At 33.0% G+C, this 22,953-nt stretch overlaps 1 protein-coding gene across 1 annotated transcript in view; it reads right to left on the reverse strand.

Moving 5' to 3' along the window:
- Positions 1-347: 347 nt before the first annotated feature.
- LOC106463549 (zinc finger protein AEBP2-like) overlaps positions 348-22,953 on the reverse strand; it is a 98,386-nt gene continuing 75,780 nt past the window's right edge. The window contains exons 4-6 of the mRNA XM_013923599.2: positions 10,829-10,956; positions 8,813-8,880; positions 348-6,117 (exon numbers count right to left, since the gene is read on the reverse strand). Of these exons, the coding sequence (XP_013779053.2) occupies positions 5,973-6,117; positions 8,813-8,880; positions 10,829-10,956 (341 nt within the window). The 3' untranslated portion in view covers positions 348-5,972. The remainder of the gene's footprint in view (positions 6,118-8,812; positions 8,881-10,828; positions 10,957-22,953) is intronic.

The following is a 22,953-nucleotide window of genomic DNA, read 5'->3' on the forward strand; positions in this document are numbered from 1 at the left end:
ATCATCAATCATTGTTGAATAGGAGGTTTGTGTTATGCAAGTTCTTAGTATACTATTGCATATGTACCATTGTTTGTTGTTTCAGTTGCAGCTCTATTCAACATATGATGTTAACCTAAAGGCTGAATTGTAAGACAAAATCCTTTTTAGGATATGAAAAAGCACATTACCAATTTTTTTAGGGGAGGAGATGGGGGCTTCAGCAAGAAATGTAATCATAATACTACTGTTCTGTTACATTGACTATAATATGATCGAGCTTATACTCAGTAGTATGTTATTTCAATAACACTGTTGTTTCCACGATTGAAAAAATAAAAAATAACCACTGTTCAGAAGATCTCAGTAAATTATTTTAATGGATATATTCACACAGTACAGTATTTAAAAATAACTGTGCACCAAAGATTAAATATTTAGCTCAGTTACTATTCCTGTAAGAGTTTCCTTCTACATGCAGGAAATGTAACAAGCTGACTATACTTTAACTTACCACAAAGACAAACCTCACAGGTACAAAACAATAACTCATCTACAACTACATATATACAAGAGGTTTCAAAAATAACACCCATCTGGCAGTTATTAATAAAAAAAAAAGGCAACCGAAGTATGAACCTTTTAGCAGGTACAAATATTGTACACTAATGTAATCTTGCTGTTTAAACTTTCAGTGCCACACCCATGCCTTATTTCAAGTTTCTGGATACATGGTCACTACATACCCGTTCCAAATCTCAGAAGACCTCTGACTCTACTTAACTTGAGATGAGGTGAAGCTTCTGATAGCTACTGCTCTTCATAAGTGACTACTCCAGTAAGGCATGAGGCATGTGAGAAAAAAATCTTATATTTACAGTTTATTAACTACACAAACATCTGATGAACCAAAACAGCTGAAGAAATCCACATTTTGGTATGAAAAATTGTATATTTAACAAAGTAGTTACATTCACAAAGTAATCACAATGAGATTGTTATTAAGTACAAGAGACATTGTACTTCCTAAGTATGCTTATTGGTAGTAAATGTGTTTTTCATAATATGAAGGAAGTGCTTTATTAAGTATGTGGCTTAATTACAAAATTACAGTTGTCCACAGGCAAATGATGTAGAGTTAGAAGTAATTCCTAGAATACAATACCTAAGCAAATATGCATTTTTTCCAAAGATGCATAAAACATACTCTTTTCCAGACATACTCAATTAGACAGGACTGTTTTTTGGACCTCAGATTTTGATTATCAATCAACGAATTACATACAGACAAAAACATGTTTAGCTGTACTGTCTGTCTTTGAAGTTAGAAACTCTGAAACAAAACTAAGGTTAACAGACAGATTGAGAGGCTCATATGGAATGACTTCCATAAGTCTATTTCTAAATAAAACAAGCTCACTGAAAACTTTAGAAAATCTATGATGGGCGGAGTTCTTTAGGACAATGATTTTTCTGGAAATTTTACATGAGTTCTTTAAAGATAATGTTTAGTATACAGCTTTAAACAGCTGAATAACTATAACACAAGCTAAAATGTTTTAAGAGGAGGATTACCACTGGCAAGAGACCTTTGAAGAACAATATCATTCTGCATAACTAAATCTACATTAAAGTTCACTTTTAGATTGGCCAGCAGTAGGATAAGTTTCCAAGAAAGTTCAGCTCAGATTATCTCTTAAAAGAGTAGAGATTGGCAAGAATGATATTAGTTTCCTGAAAGGCTGGAATTTTGAATACATTAGTTCCAAAAACACTGAACTGTTTTCTAATTTTGGAGAACATAAGTTTACTTATAGTAAAATCAGCTTCCTGAAAAACTGGGCTTGTTTATAATAGAATTAATACCGAAAAGCGAGAGAAACCTAACTAGGCTTCTTATAGCTCCTTCCAAAAGAATTAAGAAAAACTCACTGAATTAGTGATTATTTATGGGATGAATATAGTAAAAATATAAATAAACTCATAATGGAAATGGGATTTAGTGAGAAAATTCATGGTGAATGCTACATTTGTCTGAAGAAAGAATGAGATTCTTAAACATGGTTGGATAAGACTGACATCTTTAAGCTCAATGTATAGATTGATTAGCCTTGAAAAATAAAGAACCTTACAATGGAATATTTCCATGGCAATATCAACTTACACTAGGATATGTCAGTGAAGAAATAGATTAATTAAGAGTGGGATATCTCACTGAACTAATAAGGTAATGGTAGGATACTTCACATAAAACAAGGATTAGCCATCATTATGAAATATCACTGGAGAAAATATATCAGCTTACAATGTGATTAACTTGCTTGACTAACAATGGCAGTGTTTTGTTAGCTGTTGGCTATATATTTAGCCTCATAGCAATACATTCACTCTTTAAATACATATACAGAAATAATATTTCTACATTTGCCCTTCCACTCCTGGCAGTGGAATTTTCTGCTTCTCTTTGTCTCACACAACTATATATATAAAATGACTTAAATCTTCTGAAATTAATGAAAAATTGCTACCTTAGAACAATAAACAGGGTAACAATTCTCTTTCATACATGTTTTCTAGTTACCTTAGATGTAGCAACTACTAAAACCTTAATTATTATACAAATGTACGTGATACTTCAAAATAGCAGCCTGGCCAGATAAAGCTTTGAATACCAATATGATGATAATTAATACATGCATAGCACTGCTTTTGAATGATAAGAACAGAAATAATATTAATGACACTTAATAATAGTTCTCATCCAATATACATCTATCTATCATTAAATAGGTCTAAAAGTCAAAATTTCACACAAATATAAATCAAAAGAAACTAAATTTTCAGTTTATAACACAAGTACTTGTAGTAAGTAGTTGTTGAAAAAGTGAGGGAAAAAAATTTAAATAGTTTTCAAGGCATCTACTAAGAAGCATCAAGTAGTCTGCTCACAACAAAAGAAACATTAAATATCTTCATAATCATATTTAATTATGGTCAAATTGGAACAATATAAAAAAGGAGAGTATAGTCTTGGAGTGTCACCCACAAAAGTAGAAAAAAGCTAGCTGTACTTAAGAAATATGTATCACTTCCAATATTTGAATATTTTAAGAAAACATTCATACTGCATGATAAACTTGCTTATCAATATATCTAATAGGCAATGTATAGAAATACCATATCACAGGTTCTATCTCTAATTTGTGGTAAAAAAAGCTATTTCGTATCTATTATAATTAGACAAAGGGTAAGATAATCAATAAAACTATAGCATGACTACGGCCTCAATAAAACTATAGCATGACTACAGTCACTCATTAAAACTATAGCATGACTACAGTCACTCAATAAAACTATAGCATGACTGCAGCCACCCTAATATTTTCATCTCACAGACAAACTAAAACCCATATATGAAATTTTCAGTTACAAACACTAATGGGCTTCAGCTTTCAGACAATAGTAGATTATTTTGTGTCTTTCAAATAAAAAATCTGGGTTTATCTTTTTCAATGGGAAAAAAAATGGAAGTTTACTTCACTGCAGTATTCAGCAGAAGTTATGTCACATATTAGAATATGGGAGTTTGTACACAGCAGTATTCAGCAACAGCTGAGTCACATGTCAAAGCAGTGTTCAGAAGGAATTATGTTATATGTCAAAACAATGTTCAGCAGGAGTTATGTCATACGTCAAAGCAGTGTTTAGCAGGTGTTATATTACATATTAGAATGTGGGAGTTTTCTTCATAGCAGTGTTCAGAATGAGTTATATCATGTGGTTCAGCAGAAATTATGTCACATGTCATGGCAGTGTTCAGCAGGAGTTATGTCACATGTTAGAATGTATTACCTCACCTGAGCTCCAATATACGTAAACGTATGTTTGAGTCTCCTCTCAAATTCAATTAAACAAATCCAGCACTTATATATTGGATTACAGTAGGCTAGCAACGAGAAAATCAATTATACTGACATTATAATTTGGCTAGAACAATAATGTTTTAATAAGCCATTGTTAATATTAGTAAAAGAAAGGCCCAGGTTTACTTTATTTAAATTTTCTTGTGATGAATGACCATTAATGGAATCAAGAGTTATAAACACACACAAATTATATGTAAAGTTACAATCACTTATTGAAAGCAGATTTAAAATTCAAATAATCTTCTTTAAATTACCAGTCTGCAAATAAAACAATATTGTTCTGGAAATGACAAATTATCTAGAAATACCAACGTTATTTGTAAAAAGACCTGTTGTGAAAATATGCAGATAAACCTACACCCAAGTAGTAGAAAATATCTGAAGAAATCATGTAACTGGTTATATATAAGCACATATTAACTAATCAATAAAGTCAAACATATTTAATTTTATGTATTTACTAATAACCTAGTAATTAAAGTTAAAACATAATTAACTCTCTTAAGTTATAAGCACTGATACTTAAAACTTACTTTTCAAGCTCAACTTTTTGTTACCAAACTAGAAAAAAAAAACTAACATTTTACATGCTTTTAAGCCTTAGTAATGAAATGCTTATGCTACTTCAGCAGATGCCATAACACAACACCTACACAATTAGAACTGATCACTAACCAATACAAATAATAAAATAGAATCATTGTAGCTTTGAGCAACAGAACTGATAGAATTTCTTCCCTAGAGTTATAATAGAAATAATAGTGTTGTGTCTAAGCTAATTTTGAATATGATTTATCAGTACAAAAAACAACATACATTAATTATGTTGAAGAAGACATCACAATATGTAGCATGCTAACTGATCAAATTATACAAAACCACCAGTAAAACAGAACTGAATAATGACTTATAAAATACCAACATACACAAAGCCCAATCAATGATTGCTGTATTAAGTAAAATCTAACTATTTGGAAAAAATGTCAATTTATGCTATTTGAAAATGCAACACTTTGAATATGACAACTAACTTGAACTAAACTTATTGGTATTAAAACATCACTGACTGCACCATAGTTTGTACAAACATTCTAGTGAGATAAAACAAGATATAGGACCTTAATCACACTGTCAGAGTGGTGAAATAGTTTTATTGGTGTCAGTGCAATCACTGTATCAACTTCAAGACCAAACAAAAAAAAAAAGAAGCAGATACTGGATATTTTATCTCCACTCGGAGAAGAAAGATAACAAAACTCAGTGATGAAATAACCATGGGTACATTAACTAAAGTAAAAACAGAACATGATACATTACAATTGTGTAAAAAAAATCAGATATGAAATTAAATAATTAAAATCTAAACAGGAGATCACATTTTCTAGATCTTGACTTTGGTGGTCTAGTTTGGACAAGATCTATAAAATGCAGATTTTTGTTTTGAAGTTAAATAACATAAGAAAATATTAAGCTGTGAAAAACAAAAAAATTGCATTATCTTGTTGTCTTATGACTATTTTTACTTTCATTCCATTACACTTCTAAGTCCATTCAACATTATTCCAGTGCATACAGTACTGACATTACAGCAGCCTCTTGTCACTTTTAGATCTAATGTGCTCTACCATATGATACATATTGAAGCTATGGTGAATTACTTGAATTCATGTGTATCCATATTATCTTGCTAAATATCCTGTTTGATTAAAGGCTTTAACATCTTTCATCAAAATAAAATATTTTTTACAGAGCTGATAAATCAGTGAACTTAGAAAACACGAAAGTTTATTTTCATCTATTTTCTTTGTCAGAACACTATCTACAGGCATGGTGACTGATACAGCACTTACTTACAAGGCACCACACTTGTCAAAATAGTAAGATCCTTTCTGATTAGAATGCAACTGCATTTATTCTTATATGGTATTTAGTAGTGCAGCAACACCATGTCAAATAGTGTAACTTGGAGAACAAGATCACAAGTTACTGACCACAGTACAAAAATCAGAGAGATAAGAACTAATTTATGCATTGACTGCAGTAGATGTCCCAAGCATTCCAAAGGAATCACTTCCTTTTGCGTTTCCGTGTAGAGCATGTTGACATAGATGGATGTAATGTGTCTAAGGCATCACGAGGTAGAAGTGTTAGTGGAATGGTGAGATGGGACATCTGGGCAACATCTGATTCACACACCCATTCGTCTGGGAAACTGCAGAGTCATGAATATTTGAAAGAAAACATTACAATAATTCAGAAATATTAAACACTTATTTTATTTTCTTATGTTTATTTATTTTATTTTCTCATATAAATATTTCTATCAAAGTTACATCTCAAAGTTGCAAACTCATGATCTTAAGATGAAGTAGAAAAAAAGGTACCAGATTCCCTGTTCATGGATATGGATGGGTGGATTCTGAGTTTTGGAAAATAACAATTTAAACTTTATTGAGGCTACTATTTGGGATGAGTCTGGAAGAGAGTATGGCATTGACTACTACATCAGTCAAATATCAATTTGCAATGTCACTGAGACAGTTTTGAAATTGATTGTAGTGTTTCTTCCTTTAGGTTAAAAAAAAAGAATTCAAAACAGGTTCCAAATCTCAGAACAGAGAATTTAAGTACTGAGAAGGTCTACAATAAAAGTTGTAGTCAGAAAGTAGATAAAGAAGCCACTGTTGAATTATTATCAGTCATTGCAGGACACACATTAAATTGACCAGATTATTTCATTACTATCTAAACATGTCCAAGTATATTAGATTCTATTTCACCAAATTTATATATTTATTTCCTGGCATTCACCTTCATAGAGCAATATGAAGGTTCCTAGTTTCTCAGTTGACTTTAAATATCACAGAGTTAGTAGCTACATATCTCCAAGCAACAATTATATGGTGTTTCAAATGATTCACTTTTATTAAAGTAACTATAACTTAAGAAACAAACTGATAGTTCTAACTCATCCTGTAAAATGCCTTGAAGTACTACCAAATCCAATCTACACATATTCCTACATAATTTTATACTTAAACTCAAATATTTCTAATTAAAATTTTGACCCTTTACAGAACACATTTTTAACTTTCATAATCAATTAAATTATTAACAATTATACAAAGTATGATAATTTCTGCCAAAAAACTTCCATTCAGTAGTAGCTGAATGGTTTTCTACAATGTGGAACTCAATGACTACGGCTTTTGTAAACAATTTAAAAACTTGCTATTTGGTAAGGTTATTGGAAGCACATTACATATTCAAAATTATTACTTCCCAAGTCATAATGGTCATTAAAAAACTCAGTTGTTAACCTTCTGCAAATACTATGGTACACTAAAATCTGATTTATTTCTATAGTAGATTAACTCTACAAAAACTAAATTTTTATTTCTTGCAACCAGTTAAAACTTAATAGCTTTCAATATGATTTAATTATATTAGCACCTGAACCCAATTTTTCTTCTAATGATTACATTGTAAGTTGAGTCTTGATACAGGGTAGAACATATTAACTTGTTACCAGTTTTATTGTGGTTTTGATTTTCTTTATAAAATATACTATGCTCTGCCCAGAGTATCCATAGAAATTAAATTTACATATCTGTGTTTCAATTAGTTAAAGCAAAACATTTCCAGGTTTACAGAGATGTGTGCTCAGTTGAACAAAGTGGATGTCTGCTTAGAGAGGATAGATGTTTTTAAACCCTACCCAAACAAGGCTTCACAAGTAACTGATGGAACAGAATCACTATCAAGAATCCTTAAGTGATCAAAAAAGATGACTGAATAGCTATCAAAATGGTTGAGAATACACTTCATGTGGTTCAATCGGTTGAATCACTATCAGTTTTCATAGGAACATCCCAAATGGAATGTCTACTTTAAAACTTATTATCCTTGTATTGGATACCAAGAACAAAATATAAGATTCTAAAATTTGCCATTTCTAAAAGTAAGTTTAGTTTACTTGCACCACCTTGTAACAACCACACAATAGTAGTTCAGTACAACAGTTAGAACTCAAAGACTGTACCTTAGATACAGTTAGTTTTAAAGAAATGTTTGAAATAGTGTTAACAGTTAAATATTAATAAAAGATTTATTAAATATTTATTAAAAGATAAACTAGAGTAAAAATAAAGCTAGATATCTAAAGAGTAGTAAATATTTCTTTGAAGAACTTTTTCCTAGACATTATTTGGTATTCCACTTTTGTTTTGGCTGAGATGCCCTTAAGGCTTATTATTAAAAGTGTAAAAGTGCCTAAAAATCCCGTAGAGTGAAGTATTTTGAAATCTACTAAAATTTATATTGTGTATGTACCATTTATGATCAATTTTCTCTTTGCAATGTCATTGCTGTATATATATATATATATTAGTTATGTACATGTCTTGTTCATTAAAAATTAAAATCAGTCAGTTTCTAACATCTCTGAAAACACTCTCAAGCTGCTAAAATATGGTATGAGTTCAAGTAATAGAGGTATAAAAAGCAAACAAGTAACTTTGTATGGCTTAAAATATTTTACATATTTATGCTAACTCACTGCTTCATTATATTTTAGAATTCGTTAACTTCATCAGAATATAACAGACTAAACATTTAGTAATCATCAATGAATAGAATAGCTTTATAATACTTTAATTTTACTGACTATAACAACCCAAAAGCTAAATAATGATCAATAAATAAAACAGTTTTATAATACTTTGATTTTACTGACTATAACAGACTAAAGCGTAATAATGATCGATGAATAGAATAGCTTTATAATACTTTAATTTTACTGAATATAACAGACTTAAAGCTTATAAGTGATAACTTAAAAAACAGCTTTATTATATCAACTAACTTCAAAAGCTACTTGTATTTTACAAGAATTAAATTATACTTACATCTGCTCTGGTAACCAATGTAGCAATACTGCAACTTTCCCAGACTCCTCCACTCGTCGCCCTTGAACCTGAAATAGTAAATTAACAATCTAAAGAAAACATAGATAAATTACTAACTAGTAATTTTTTACACAGTCATATTGACACAAAATTCTACAGAAAACATAGAAAAATTCAAAACAAATAACTATTTTGTCTCAATCATATTTACAGACTTCCACAGAAAATACAGATAACTTCATAATCAATATTTTTGACCAATAATGTTACAAGCATCTATTAGCAACATTGACAAAATTACAAAAACAAAACTTTATTTTTAAAACATACAGAGCCAACACTTGTTAACTTTGATAATCAATACCTAAATAACTTCAACTGTTTTCTTTAATAAGAATACTAATAGAACCATTTCCTGTTAACACTCACAAAAGATGGATCTTAAAAAGGTCAAGTTAACTTTTTGAAAAGTTAAATATTCCAAGAAAAAGGTGAATGTAGGCATTTCAAGGGACACTGAAACGAAGATAAAACTGGTTCAAAGAGAATTTTAGATAACGATTAAGCTTATGTACATAAACTTAAAAACTAAAATCAGCCAACCTATTTAGCTTGTCACAGTTATTATCCCTGAAGCTTTAAGATTGCTAATTAGTTGAAAAACTGTGATTAAATATAAATTCGGCTCATGTCTTTATTTTCTTCAGCTTATTATACATTCTTACTCAAGAATATATATTAAGTCTTATTAGATAAGTCAAGCTATCACCCCTGTTAATTTTTCTGAAAATTATAAGTAGATTAAAAGATGAAATTTAACAAAACCCACATCCATAATTGTCAGGTAAGTGCCCTACTCAACTAGCCTTATATATATATTGAATGCTACTAGTCTGAGTCTTCTACTTGGTTGATCTCATCATTACAGGAACTGGTGGGACACTTAAATTATATGTGCATCCAAGAGTCATTTAATGTTTACTTGGTGGAATGTGTCAAGATTAAGTTTGTAACTAAATCAGAAATGTTATAAATGGCTTGCCATCTTGTGTGATACTGTTCTTTTTTTTTTCTTCTTCAAGAAAAAAAAATGACATTAAGGAGAATCTCAACCTGTGTATTTGCCTGCTGGGCAGAAAGTCCAAACTATCAAGTCTTGAGTGCTTGAGACAACAGTCCTTATTTCATGGGTTTTGTAACGACAGAAACTAGCAAATACTTAAATTAATCAAAAGAGCTATAAAAGATGTCATGTTTTTTTCTATTTTATTTATTTTTGAAGGGTTCAAAAGCACATTCTCAAAATGAAGTCATGTTACAAGTAGATAACATAAGCTATGGAACATAAAAACAAAGATAAGTCAAAAATCAAAAATACATAAAATTATTTATAATGCACATATCAAAACTAATTCAACATTGTGATGTGTATCAACAAAAGAATAATTGAAAATATAATATAACTAATCCAACAATATGATACTATTTATATATATATATATATATATATATATGTATGTGTGTGTGTACTGAATATATTATTGTGGAAAGAACTTAAATATAGCATTGTAAAATAGAATTGACACACAACATTGTGTAATGTAACCTAGTTGATATATTCAGAAATAGTGTACACAATATTTCAAAAATATATTATTTAAATGCTGTAAAAAGAAAGTAAACAGAACACTGTTTCTATCAGTTATTCATGATGCCATTTCCACAGTGTTTTTCTCTGTTATCCATGGCATTATCACGGTTTCACAAAGCCATATGCACAGTGTTTTCCTCTTTTATCTATGGCATTATCAGAGCTTCATGATGCCATACACAATGTTTCTTTCTGTTATCCATGGCATTATCAAGGCTTCATGATACATGAAATAAAATGTTGTGCTTTAAATGAAATGATATTGTAAAATATAATTCAAGTACAATAGTGTTGAATGTCTCTTATTTACAATAACATAGTATGACTCTAACATAACACTAGAACATATCGAAACTTGTGCTTACAATACTGTGGAATGTAACTGTTCTGGACGTTCCCTGAAGGTCTACCTGAGTGAGTCCATTCAATTCCATGAGTTCATGCTGTACACGTTCCATAACTCCAGTATCAAAGAAGTCTTCAGTTTTGATGGCTAATGAATAGATGTTATTATTATTTAAAAACATAAACAAGATGTTCTTGGTTTTTAAGATATTATTAGAAAATATTCTTGTTTAAAAGTTGTAAAAATGTCCTCGTTATTTATTAAACATTAGAGACAAATATCCTTGTTATTTATTAACCACAGAGATGAAATGCCCTTTTTACTTTTTAACAGAGATGAATGTCATTGATATTTATTGATCCTAGAGACAAATCTCTTTGTCATTTAAAGTATTTCTAGGTTCCAAATTTCTAAAAACTACACAATGTTTTTTATTCAATTGACCATATTCATTAACTTATATCAACCAAAAAAAGACATATGCCCCTTGTTATTTATTAACATATAACCTTACTGATAGATGTCCTCATTATTTATGAACCAAGAAAGATATTTTTATGTTTTAAAAGCTACACAAGATATCTCAGTGTTTTTCAATAACCATATAAATAAATTATTTTGTTAATTATTAATCATATAAAGATTACAATAAAACATATTCACTTTGTTCCTTAATTATAAAACCTAGTGTCCTATTTGACAACCTCTAAAAATAACTACATTTGTTATAAAATTTTGGTGTTTAAAAGCACCCATTTCTATAAAAAGTTATGCGAGATAATTTTATATTTAATAAATCTATTACAGCATTTGCTTGATATTTTGTGAATGTATTTGCTACTTAAATGCAAATCATCTGCTTCTTAAATTTGGTTGAGTTAGTTTTTACAGTTTTAACTGAAAGTAAGTCAATTGGCATTATTTTTCACAAAAATTAGAAAGCTGATATCTGAAGAAAAAGTGTTCATAACCACTAGCTTCCTTTAATCTTCAAAATCTTATTATTACTCTTATTAAAGATGGTATCTTTTTTCAAATTTCTACTTAAAAATTAAGATATAACATTCCTTGAGACTACATAACCAGTGAAAATTCTTCAAATTATCTCATTACGAATACAAAAGTTACGTTTGAAAGTTTTAACTATATGACAAAAGAGTGAAATTTAATTTTATAAAACATTGTCATTGTATAATGGTTTTTATTTTATCCCTAACAGATGGCGCTAAAGGAGTAACAAGTCAACTCTATTTATACGATCCCTTCTAAGTATTTGGAAATGGTGTTTTAGGTGTTAGTTAGAGCAAAACAAAATTGGGCTATCTATCTGCTGTGTACACCAGGTGGAATCGAACCCCGTAGGTTTGCGTTGTAAGTGCGTATACTTACCGTTACGCTGACCCACCGGGGGAGGTAATTGGTAAGAAAAATCTTGTACTTGAAACAAAACACAAGTGCAATGAACATTATTAAAATGATTGAAGTAAAATTAAATCAGTAGTTGTTGAAAATATTTCAAAAACATGAACTTTCGCAATAAGTGCTTAAACCATTTAATACAACTGCAACTCATGAGAACACCTTAAAAAACTTTCTATGTGGATAAATTTTGGCCACATTCATATGCAACGAAAAACTAATTACAGCTTCTAAGATAAATGCTGTTACTTTATTTGATATATACATTATAGCTTAAAGTTGCATTCTCTGTTATATTCATAGTCAAAGAGAAAACAAAAGGATATAAAAGAAACACCGACATAACAGTACATATTAATCAAAATAGGTGAATGCCTCTTTACCAATTTAAATAAAATTTCTAACACGAAGAACACTGGTTATGTGAATTTAAACAAATATATGACAGTAGTATTCCAGATTCTTTTTAATATTTATCAACACAGTACGAATATTTATTAAAATGCGACGAAATCAGTGTGACAAAATAAAGATACACACACAAAAATGTAAATAATTTTTATTCAGAAACTTCACGTGATTAATTCATGTTCACTTACAAGAATGTGACTGAAATGTTTTTAGTTACAAAAAAGCCTTATAATATTAGTTTGTCAGAATGAATAGTAATATTTTACACATTATAAATGTTTATCCAAAGACTTGTAACTGGATTGTCCAATTGTTGGTTCTCCAACAATCAAGCAAAAAGTAAAATTAAATAAATAAATACGTTAAAAAAGTTTCTTCTTCTTTTTTTTTAAATAGTTTTAGTTAAGAGGATGGTACAGCCTAGATGGACCAATAAGTCTCATTTTTGTCCCTAAACATTATATGTACAAATAGAGCTTACTCTTAATGCCTTTCGCTTTTAGGCTTAGTTTCTTAATGTTTGTCACATGCTACTACATTTCTCAGGTATTTAATACAAATAACTTTGAAGTAAGCAATAATGTCCGCTCTTGGGACTAAACTATGCAAGTTATAACGTGACCACCCCTCTATTAGTATACAGCACTGTTGAAATTTGATGCCCAAATGTTACCAGTAATAACAGGGGAAAGGGGGAAGTGGCATTTGTGTCGTAAATTCTGAAGGTCTGCTGATCCTGTTCAATCTCTTTTCATGTTATATTTTTCAAATATACGCATGTTGAACGAGGATAATGCTTTATGATTTGTGGAAAATGAAACTGTGCATACAAACACGTCTAATAAACGATGATAAACCAAGAAATTGTTAAACTAAACACAAGTACTATGTTAAGAAATAATACAGATGAAGACAAACTCAACTATTAAAAGCTGATAGTGATACTCCAAGCAGCAGTAAAAACCAACACTATTCACCAAAGTAATAAAAATGCAACAGTTTTTACAGCATTAGAATTAAGATATGAGTTGTGGAAGATGAAAACAACTGAAGTCAATTAATTATCTCAGACAAAGCCTGGAAAAAAAATTAGATCCACAACTATGTGATGGGACTACCCAAACGAATAAAGACAAAAATATAATAATCGTGCACTGTATCACCTAACACGTACAAATGAATTGCTGTATCAAAGTTTCTCAGCTGTCACCCACCATTGGTTTCCTGTAACCCACAGATGCAACCAACTGACCCATTTCCTCTACCCTTCAACTGGGATTTTACTTCCATAGCTTGGCATCGCTGATTAGAAGCAGAACTGTTGACACGGCGAAGCGCATGCGCACATAACCAGCGACAACGAAACCATTCGACCTTGTGCATACAAAAAAAACAAAAACGGGGAACTTTATTTGTACTGGGAAGGGGGAAGTAGAGAGGCCAGGGCTATTAAGTAGTTGAATTGTTTTACATATTTTGCGCAAAATATTGAAAAGTTATAACATAAATTCTATAAGCCTCAAATGAAGTACAGGATTGTTTGGAAACCCTGATGTTACACTGAAGGGAATCGATCGTAGTATGGATAGAATGAACAAAGTATAAATCTTTGTCATCTACATCACCCACTCTTGAAAGCAGACATAACAAATATATAATTCTGAAGTACATCTTCTTAATTTAAAAGTGGGTGTATAGGAATAACGTAAAAATACTGTTGCATTCATGTATCTGGTATTAATAGTCCTGAATCACATTCATAGAAAATTACTTATATTATAAGCTTCGATAACACATAGGCCATCAAGTATGATATCGTGTTTAGAATGCAACCTAAAAAAATGGCAATAAACGGAGTCTGAGTTTTGCAATTCCACTGATAAAATACAAAAGCTCTTCCAAATTCTGATAACCATGAGACAAAAATAAAGCAATGGTAACGCAGTAGCTCAGTTGAAAACAAACAAACAAAAGCAACCAGAGAGATTGCATACCATCGCTCCGCCGCTCCTTTTCGAGATTACATACGTTTATACTGAATAACGTCAAATTTCACCTTCAAAAACTCAGAAAATCCTTCTCAAATCCAGAGTGATCAACGATCCGGATCATATTTTGTATTGTGATGAGGAGTCTCAACCATTTTGTGCCCATGATATTTGGTACATATCCGATCACACTTTACAGAGTTAACCCAAAATCGCGAAAATGCATTTCTCCCCATTATAAAAAAAAATGCTTCAAAGTGATCTTGAATCCGAATTCGGACTAAATTTGGGGAGGACTGTCCCATACTGACTTCCCATCTTGTGAAACTTTTTCGTGTACACCTATCAATTAGTTTTCGAGGTACGTGTGCGGAAACACAGACAGACACACACGGACCCGATTGCAATACCCCTCTCCTTCCCCCCTCTGGGAGAGAGCGTAAAAAAAGCAATGTTAAAGGCCATGTTTTTAATTTAGACGTTTATATTGCTGTTTGCCCAGGGAATATATGACTCACGTGATGAGCGCGTGGTTGAATGCTTGGAAGTTTCTACAAAGTTATAGAATAATTTGAGCGGTAAAAAACACGAGTTAGCCCAGAACAGATGAATTATATATTAAGTTTACTGGTAAGATGAAGTGAGTCCGTTAGAGTGAGTTACTGAGTTAGTTAGTCACTTAATTGTTCAGCGCTATAAATATTACGTTCGTGTTCTCTCGACTGTAAACTTAAGTCTATCAGTGACCGTTAATCTTACTCCGTGTTAGCAATATGCTATATAATGGGCTGTCTGCGCTCTGTCAACTACGTGGAATCAAACCCCGGATTTTCGCGTCAGTCCGTCAACTTACCGCTAATCCATCGGGGGACGTTCAGTTAGTGGAAGAATTTGCAACAGAAATAAAATATTTTTGTTATTAATCAGTGGCTGGACTTTGCATCCTTTTTACCAAATAATCAAAAAGAAACTTGCTATCAGCCCAATTCTCGCCCGATTTTAACTTTCAGTAATTCAGAAAAAGGATGTAGTGTTTATTTTTACTGAAAATAGGTGTCAGGCAATGGCTTTGTTTGTTTGTTTTGAAGTTAAGCACAAAGCTACACAATGGACTATCTGTGCTCTGCCCACCACGGGTATCGAAACCCGGTTTCTAGCATTTTATATCCGCATACATACCGCTGTGCCACTGGGGGGCAATTTGTTTTTACTCCAATGCCATAAAAATGTTATGAAATACTAGGAGTTACTCATGTTTCTTTCGCTAAAAAAGGATGAGAATAGCAGATGAAACTTTTGATTGGTCCTGGGTCGCAGCCCATAAAGGCCTAGGCCGCCGGACGGCTCTACGTGATCTCTGGTGCATTCAAGGCCATTTGGGGGCATTACATATTCACATTATTTACTGATAGGATGATCAGTAAACATTGGACTTTTGCTACTTAACATGTTTCAATGATGAAAATTACAGACCAGCCATAAAAAAAAAACTGGTTATTTCACGAAATATTGATGCAATACTTGTACAAATCAGTTTCCACTAAAGTAGTGTCTCTCAACCGTCAGATCGTGAGACTTAATACACAAACATTATTTCATTGTATTTGCATTTTAGTGGTCCGCGACAGCTTAGGGTGGAGCGGTTCAAAATCTGTAGTGTGAAAGCTCCCTTCAGGTGGTTAGTCGAAATGTTTTATAATTACATAAAAGAAGCGGAGGAGCAGCGTATTGATTCTATTATGGTCGGCCGAAATAAAAAAAAAATCAATTCAGGTAGTCCGCAAATAAATGAGTTTGAGAACCAGTGTAGCGGGGCAAACTACTGACAATCATTTACAAAATGAGGTAGGTATAGAATATTAAACGTGTTTATGCATGAACTTCTTTCTGTTTATACACAGAAAACTGGCGAATACTGGAATAGTTATGCATTGTGACAACCATTTTTTCAGTACATTTGGGTAAATCAAAGGACAGATTTTTGTCCAATTTACGCTCCATATAAATGAGTTTACACACAGAAATAATGGCCAATGAAAAAAAGAATTTTATTCTATGTCATTCTAAACAAATGGGCGAAAGCGCACACCATTATAGCCGATGGCGAAAGATTTAAAGCTTACCTCTATGCTGATCCTTTTCAATCATCCGCCATTGCACTTTAAGGAGTTCATATATTTCGGATACCTTCAGCTTCAAAAGACGCTTTGCGATTGGTCAGTTGTCAGTCAATCAGCAAGTTAACAAGATCTTCACATATCGATTTCGGTTTAGTGTAAATATCAAGGTAGAGAAGATAATCTCAGATCTAGCCTACTAGTACTAGCATTATCTCAGAACGAGCCTACTAGTGCTAGCATTATCTCAGATCGAGCCTACCAGTACTAGTAATTTGTCTCCGGCCCCAGCAACCCCATCCCCCTCCAACATTTTTCTCATCGGATTTGAAAGAATTGGGTGAATAGACAACTTGACAATAGAAATGGCGACCAATCCTCATCCCTGTATGAAACAAAGGATTAAATCTTCACATAATAAATTATTTCTCTTAGAGATAGTCCACGAAACCTATATCGTAAAATGATTAGCACAAAAAAATTTTGTTGCGTAAATGAAACTTGAAGTGAAAGTTATACGGCATCAGGAAACCAAGTCACCCAGTATAAAGTCACGTACGTAGAATTACGTTTCCACCTGAGGTACACAGTATGTTATAAGTGTGGTTTTAAACGTACTTTAAATCACATAACCATAAATTTACAACACTTTTCATGAAACTCACACTGCTAAAACTAGCTTTTCGGTGTTGAGTAAGATATGTTTATTGATGTTAAGCACAGTACTACACAAGGGGCAATCTGTGCTCTGCCCATCGTGGGTATCGAAACTAGATTTCTAGCGTTATAAGCCCTCAAGCCATCGGATGGGTAATGGGTTAAAACTTTCGTCATGATACAACATATATATGTTTGTTTATAGTAAAGTTACTAGGGCTATCTGCCGCCATCCCTAATTTTGAATTGCCGACCACAGAGGAGGTAACCGGCCAACAGCACCTACCGCCAACTAACTCTTGGCTACTCTTTACCAACGAATAGTGCGACTGATCGTCACATTATAACACCCTTACAGCAAAAAGGGCATTTTCGTCGCTTGGTTTCGATCCCGCGACTCGCCAATTACAGGTCGATCACCTTATCCCTTATCCATCAAGCCATAACAGGCCCATATATTTCATATATATAAATCACCCCACCCCAAGGAACATAAGAACAAAAATAATATTGTTGTGACATATTAAATTATGTACACAAATATATTTTAGATAATTTCATTTTATAAACAAATGCTTTATTCATCATTTAAATTTTAAAACACAATAGGTCCTTCCGAAAAGTCATGAGAACAGAATATTTCATTGGGTAGAGGGGATTACAGTAAAACCATTGAACCGACAAGTAATAAAAGGAAAACTGAAACACTTAGGTTTGTGAACTTCAAAATAAGGAGCTACTGCAAAAAAAAGAGATAAAAACTGTAGTAGCATAATTTAAACGGCCATTGACCATGTGGAAAACAGATGCCATGCTTTTTCAGTGTTATGTTTTCGCGTTTAGTACAAAAAATTATATCGGCGAGTCACAGTCGGACTACACCAAGTTTTGTTACCCCTTCTCAACGTCCACAATGATACAATAACTGGCAGGTGAAATAAATATTAATATTTGCATTTTTTTATTATCAAGAACTTCTGATCAAAGCAGGCTACCAAATTAGGCCAGTTCGCAGAAATCAACTTATTACTTTAAAACTTTGTTTAGTTGTGTTTAGTATCTTGACACTTTCTTAAATTTTATTAAATGCTTCACTTTACTGTAACTGGTCGATTAAAAACAGGCATACTTAATAACTTAAACTTTTCTTTTTAATTAATAAATGTTCCCTGCAGAGTTTTGTTCCCTATGCTTTGGATAAACAACTGGTATAGACGTGTAAAGAATATACATAGTCTTGTTTTATTTAGTAACTCCCCAGAGGTTGAACGAATGGTAAATAACAGAAACGTGATATTAATTTTTTCTTGTTTTTCCTGTTATGTTCAGTAGTGAAAGAAATCTACTGAGTAATAAACAATAACAAAATCAACCTCTCTAAAGTATTTACTTCGTTCATAGTTTAGAATGTCAGCAGCTGCTATCCAGACAAACTACTATGTTGTATTTTCTAGTTGTTTTTGATACCGTGATGGATCCAGTGCATGGCACACGATCAACGTACATGTGGTACATGTGATAATGCACATGTACGGAATTTGTCAGCTGCAACTGATGTTGTCAGGACCTACCAGATGGGAAACAAAAACACTTTTAACACAGGAAAGGGTTGTTGCCTGCCTCCATTCATGTTTCCCCTGAGTAGGTGACGTCATCCATGCAGGCTGTCCATGCATGATGTGCACTAGCCACTAACGATTTAAGGCCCCCTAACGGGTGCGATTCCACCTAATTTAAACGAACTCGAGAAACAGCCATCAGGGTATTCAATCCAACCGTTACTATAGAAACGCACCAGCAGATGTACAGCATTGTTAGTACTATTCCATAAATGTAATGACCTGGGGAAAAGTACACACAGTTCATGTGACAGAGGAGTTAAAGAAAATAATATCTACTTACTTCTATGTATAACTAAGTTATCATGTTCCATAGTTAACTAATAATTTGGAACTTACAGAAAACTTAACTTAAAAAAAAAAAATCGGGCAACACAATATCGCGTTTGGCCGGTTTTAATCGTTTCTTCGTGTTTTCCGATGTTTATCACTTTGGAACTGCATTTTCTCCTTACTTATGTCACATGCATTAATATTAGTGACATACAGATACAATGTAGTTGATAAGGTTAGTCATTCCTCATGATAAGCTTCTCCCTCCCCCGGTGACTCATCCACAAATTTAAGGGCTTATAACACAAAAAAATAGGATTTGATACCCGTAGAGGGCACAATACAAACAGACTATTTATTGTGTAGCTTTGTGCTTTAGAAACAAACAAATCCTCATCATAAAACGTTGCAATAACAAAGCTTGTTTGTTTGTTTGATTGTAATTATTAAGCTCAAAGCTACACAATGGGCTATCTGTGCTCTGCCCACCACGAGCACCGCAACCGGTTTCTAGCGTTGTAAGTCCGCAGACGTATCGCTGTGCCACTGGGGGGTGGCAATAACAAAGTAGCTCAAAATATATATAAAAGAAAAGTTTCAGCAAATCTAAGAGCTTATAACGCTAAAAACCAGGTTTCGATACTCGCAACACAGGACACAACACAGACAATTTATTATGTAGCTTTGTGCTTAAGAAACAAACAAATCCTCATCATAAAAAGTTGCAATAACAAAGTACCTCAAAATATATATTTAAAAAAATTTGCCGAAACAGAGATGAAACAAGTAACTTTAAATCATCGTAATATAATACAGTTTTTGCACGTTTCTGAAGCTACATAATTTCAAATCCTGGCCGGATTTATGTATCGAATCTCGAAACTGTAAGGCCCGGCATGGCCAGGTGGTTAAGGCACTCGACTTGCAATCTGAGGGTCGCGGGTTCGAATCCGTGTCACACCAAACATGCTCGCCCTTTCAGCCGTGGGGGCGTTATAATGTGACAGTCAATCCCACTATTCGTTGGTAAAAGAGTAGCCCAAGAGTTGGCGGTGGGTGGTGATGACTAGCTGCCTTCCCTCTAGTCTTACACTGCTAAATTAGGGACGCGAAATTCAAAAACAAACAAACAAACAAACTTGAAACTGTAACGTATATACTTAAGCCGTTGAAAATTCTCTAGTGTTTCATTTCTTCATCCTCGCCACGCATAACAGGGGTTCTTTCTTATAATACATAACACACACAAAAATAAACCAACACCAGATAAAAAATCAAACAGGTGAACCAAAAAGTAAATAATAAGAATAAAAGTGTCGCTAACAAATTCCAAGATTATTACTAAGCCTACCCGAGTTTTAGGATTTCTTCTCATGTCGTAGAAGCGTTAATGGAACTAGAGGGCAGTGCATAAAACATTAGCACTGAATTTTAATCACCGTGATTTTCCTTTTTTATTATATGTTTCGAAGTGTTTTTCGAATATCATGAATGTTCTAGATTGGTGTACGTATAAATATTTACCTTTATAAAGCTCTAGGAAGTATAAAAGTATAAAAAGGTCAAGAACACAATATAAAAAAAAACATAAAATTAGAAAATTCGTAATTGATTATTTATGAAAATGCACTAAAACAAATCCGCGTGGGCCAAACGTGGCTTAGTGATTAGTGTTTCAGTGTATAAATCATAGGATCCATGGTTCGTGTTCCGTTGTCGCAAAATCTCGCTTCATATTTTAAGGCCTTTGGTGCATTATAAGAGTGTCAGTCAAATCCCACTATTCGATCAGAGTAGCCTAAGAACTTGCGGTGGGTGCTGTTGACTACCTGCCTTCCTTCTAGTCTATTAATTCAAAATTAAGGATTATTATACGCACATAGCCCTTTGTGTAGCTTTTCGCGACTATCTAAAACGGCCCGGCATGGCTAGGTGGTTAGGGCGCTCGACTCGCAATCTGCGGGTCGCGGTTTGAATCCCCATCACACCAAACATGTTCGCCCTTTCAGCCATGGGGGCGTTATAACGTGACGGTCAATCCCACTATTCGTTGGTAAAAGAGTAGCCCAAGAGTTGGCGGTGGGTGGTGATGACTAGCTGCCTTCCCTCTAGTCTTACACTGCTAAATTAGGGACGGCTGGCGCAGATAGCCCTCGTGTAGCGCGAAATCCATAACAAACAAACAAACTATCTAAAACTAACAACTAACAAACGCGTGTATTTATCTTTAAAGTAGATAATTATTGAAAATTACATGAACGTTAAATATTTTCACAAAACTAATTACGGTCTACCTTGTTGACGAAAAAAAAATGTACATTGTATTTGTTCTGTTATTATCGATTTAGAACAACGATTTATCAAGATGGAACATTCGCTCGCTTTCTCTTCAATCATTTGATCGATTAAGCCCGATTGATTGCCAGATTCTGATGTCATTTGCTGAGTTACTTTGATGTTGGGAGTGGAGAGTAAGGCACTAAGTCCCCAACCATGGAACTGGCATTCGAACAATGAAAGATGACTGAAGTACTTCATTTGATTTAAAACAAAATTTCCTTACTATAAAATAAGCATGACACTTGCTTTAACCAATAGTCCGGTGTTCGTGTCACGCGTATAAACAGTATTGAATCAATAATGATGCGGAAAATTGGTAAAACTAAGGGATTGAATGTAGTCTTTAAAATACAATTGGTCTAGTACTAATGTCTTGTGACAAATATAATTAATTATAATCATGCTTCACCAGCTTAGAAAAGGCGTTCCCATCATAACTATTGCTGTTGTAACAAAAGCCTATATAAATACGTTTCTTTAAATAAAAAAGAGGAAAGTATTCGAAATGATTGAAAAAAGCTTATCCTATAGTAAAAGTATTACGTACTTTCTACGCCCTTTTATACAAAATTACCATTAAAGTAACCATTCTGTCACCTACAGCCCTCATAGACCGTGTGGGTCCGTGTAAAATGTACTTCACTTGACATGCACAGTTACTATTATAGAGACCACTCTGTCACCTACAGCCCTCAAAGAATGTGTTTCCGTGTAAAAGGTACTTCACCTGACATCCATAGTTACTATTACAGTAACCTAATTGCCACCTACAGCACTCATAGAATGTGTGTTTCCGTGTAAAAGGCACTTCACCTGACATCCACAGTTACTATTACAGTAACCATTCTGTCACCTACAGCACTCATAGAATGTGCGTCTCCATGTAGAACAGTGATTCTGAACGTGGGGCGCACGCTCTACATGGGGGAAATTTTAAAATGCTACAATGAGAAAAATTTTACATTATATTATTATACCTTTTCAACACCAAATTTATTTTTGTATTAAGGGCGCATCAAATTTTTTGAGGTGTCGAGGTGGGACATGGAGCAAAAAAGGTTAAGAACCAGTGGTGTAGAAGGTACTTGACTTGACATACACAGTTACTATTATAGTTACCTAATTGTCACCTACAACCCTCATAGACTCTGTGTTCGTGTAGAAGGTACTTCACTTAACATACACAGTTACTGTTACAGTAACCATTTTGTCACCTACAATTCCCTTATAGACTGTGTGTGTGTGTCCGTGTAAAAGGTACTTCACCTGACATGCACAGTAACCATTCTGTCACCTACAGACTTCATAGAATGTGTTTCC

The sequence above is a fragment of the Limulus polyphemus genome, unplaced genomic scaffold (assembly GCF_000517525.1).
Source record: "Limulus polyphemus unplaced genomic scaffold, Limulus_polyphemus-2.1.2 Scaffold1435, whole genome shotgun sequence".
NCBI lineage: Eukaryota > Metazoa > Arthropoda > Merostomata > Xiphosura > Limulidae > Limulus > Limulus polyphemus.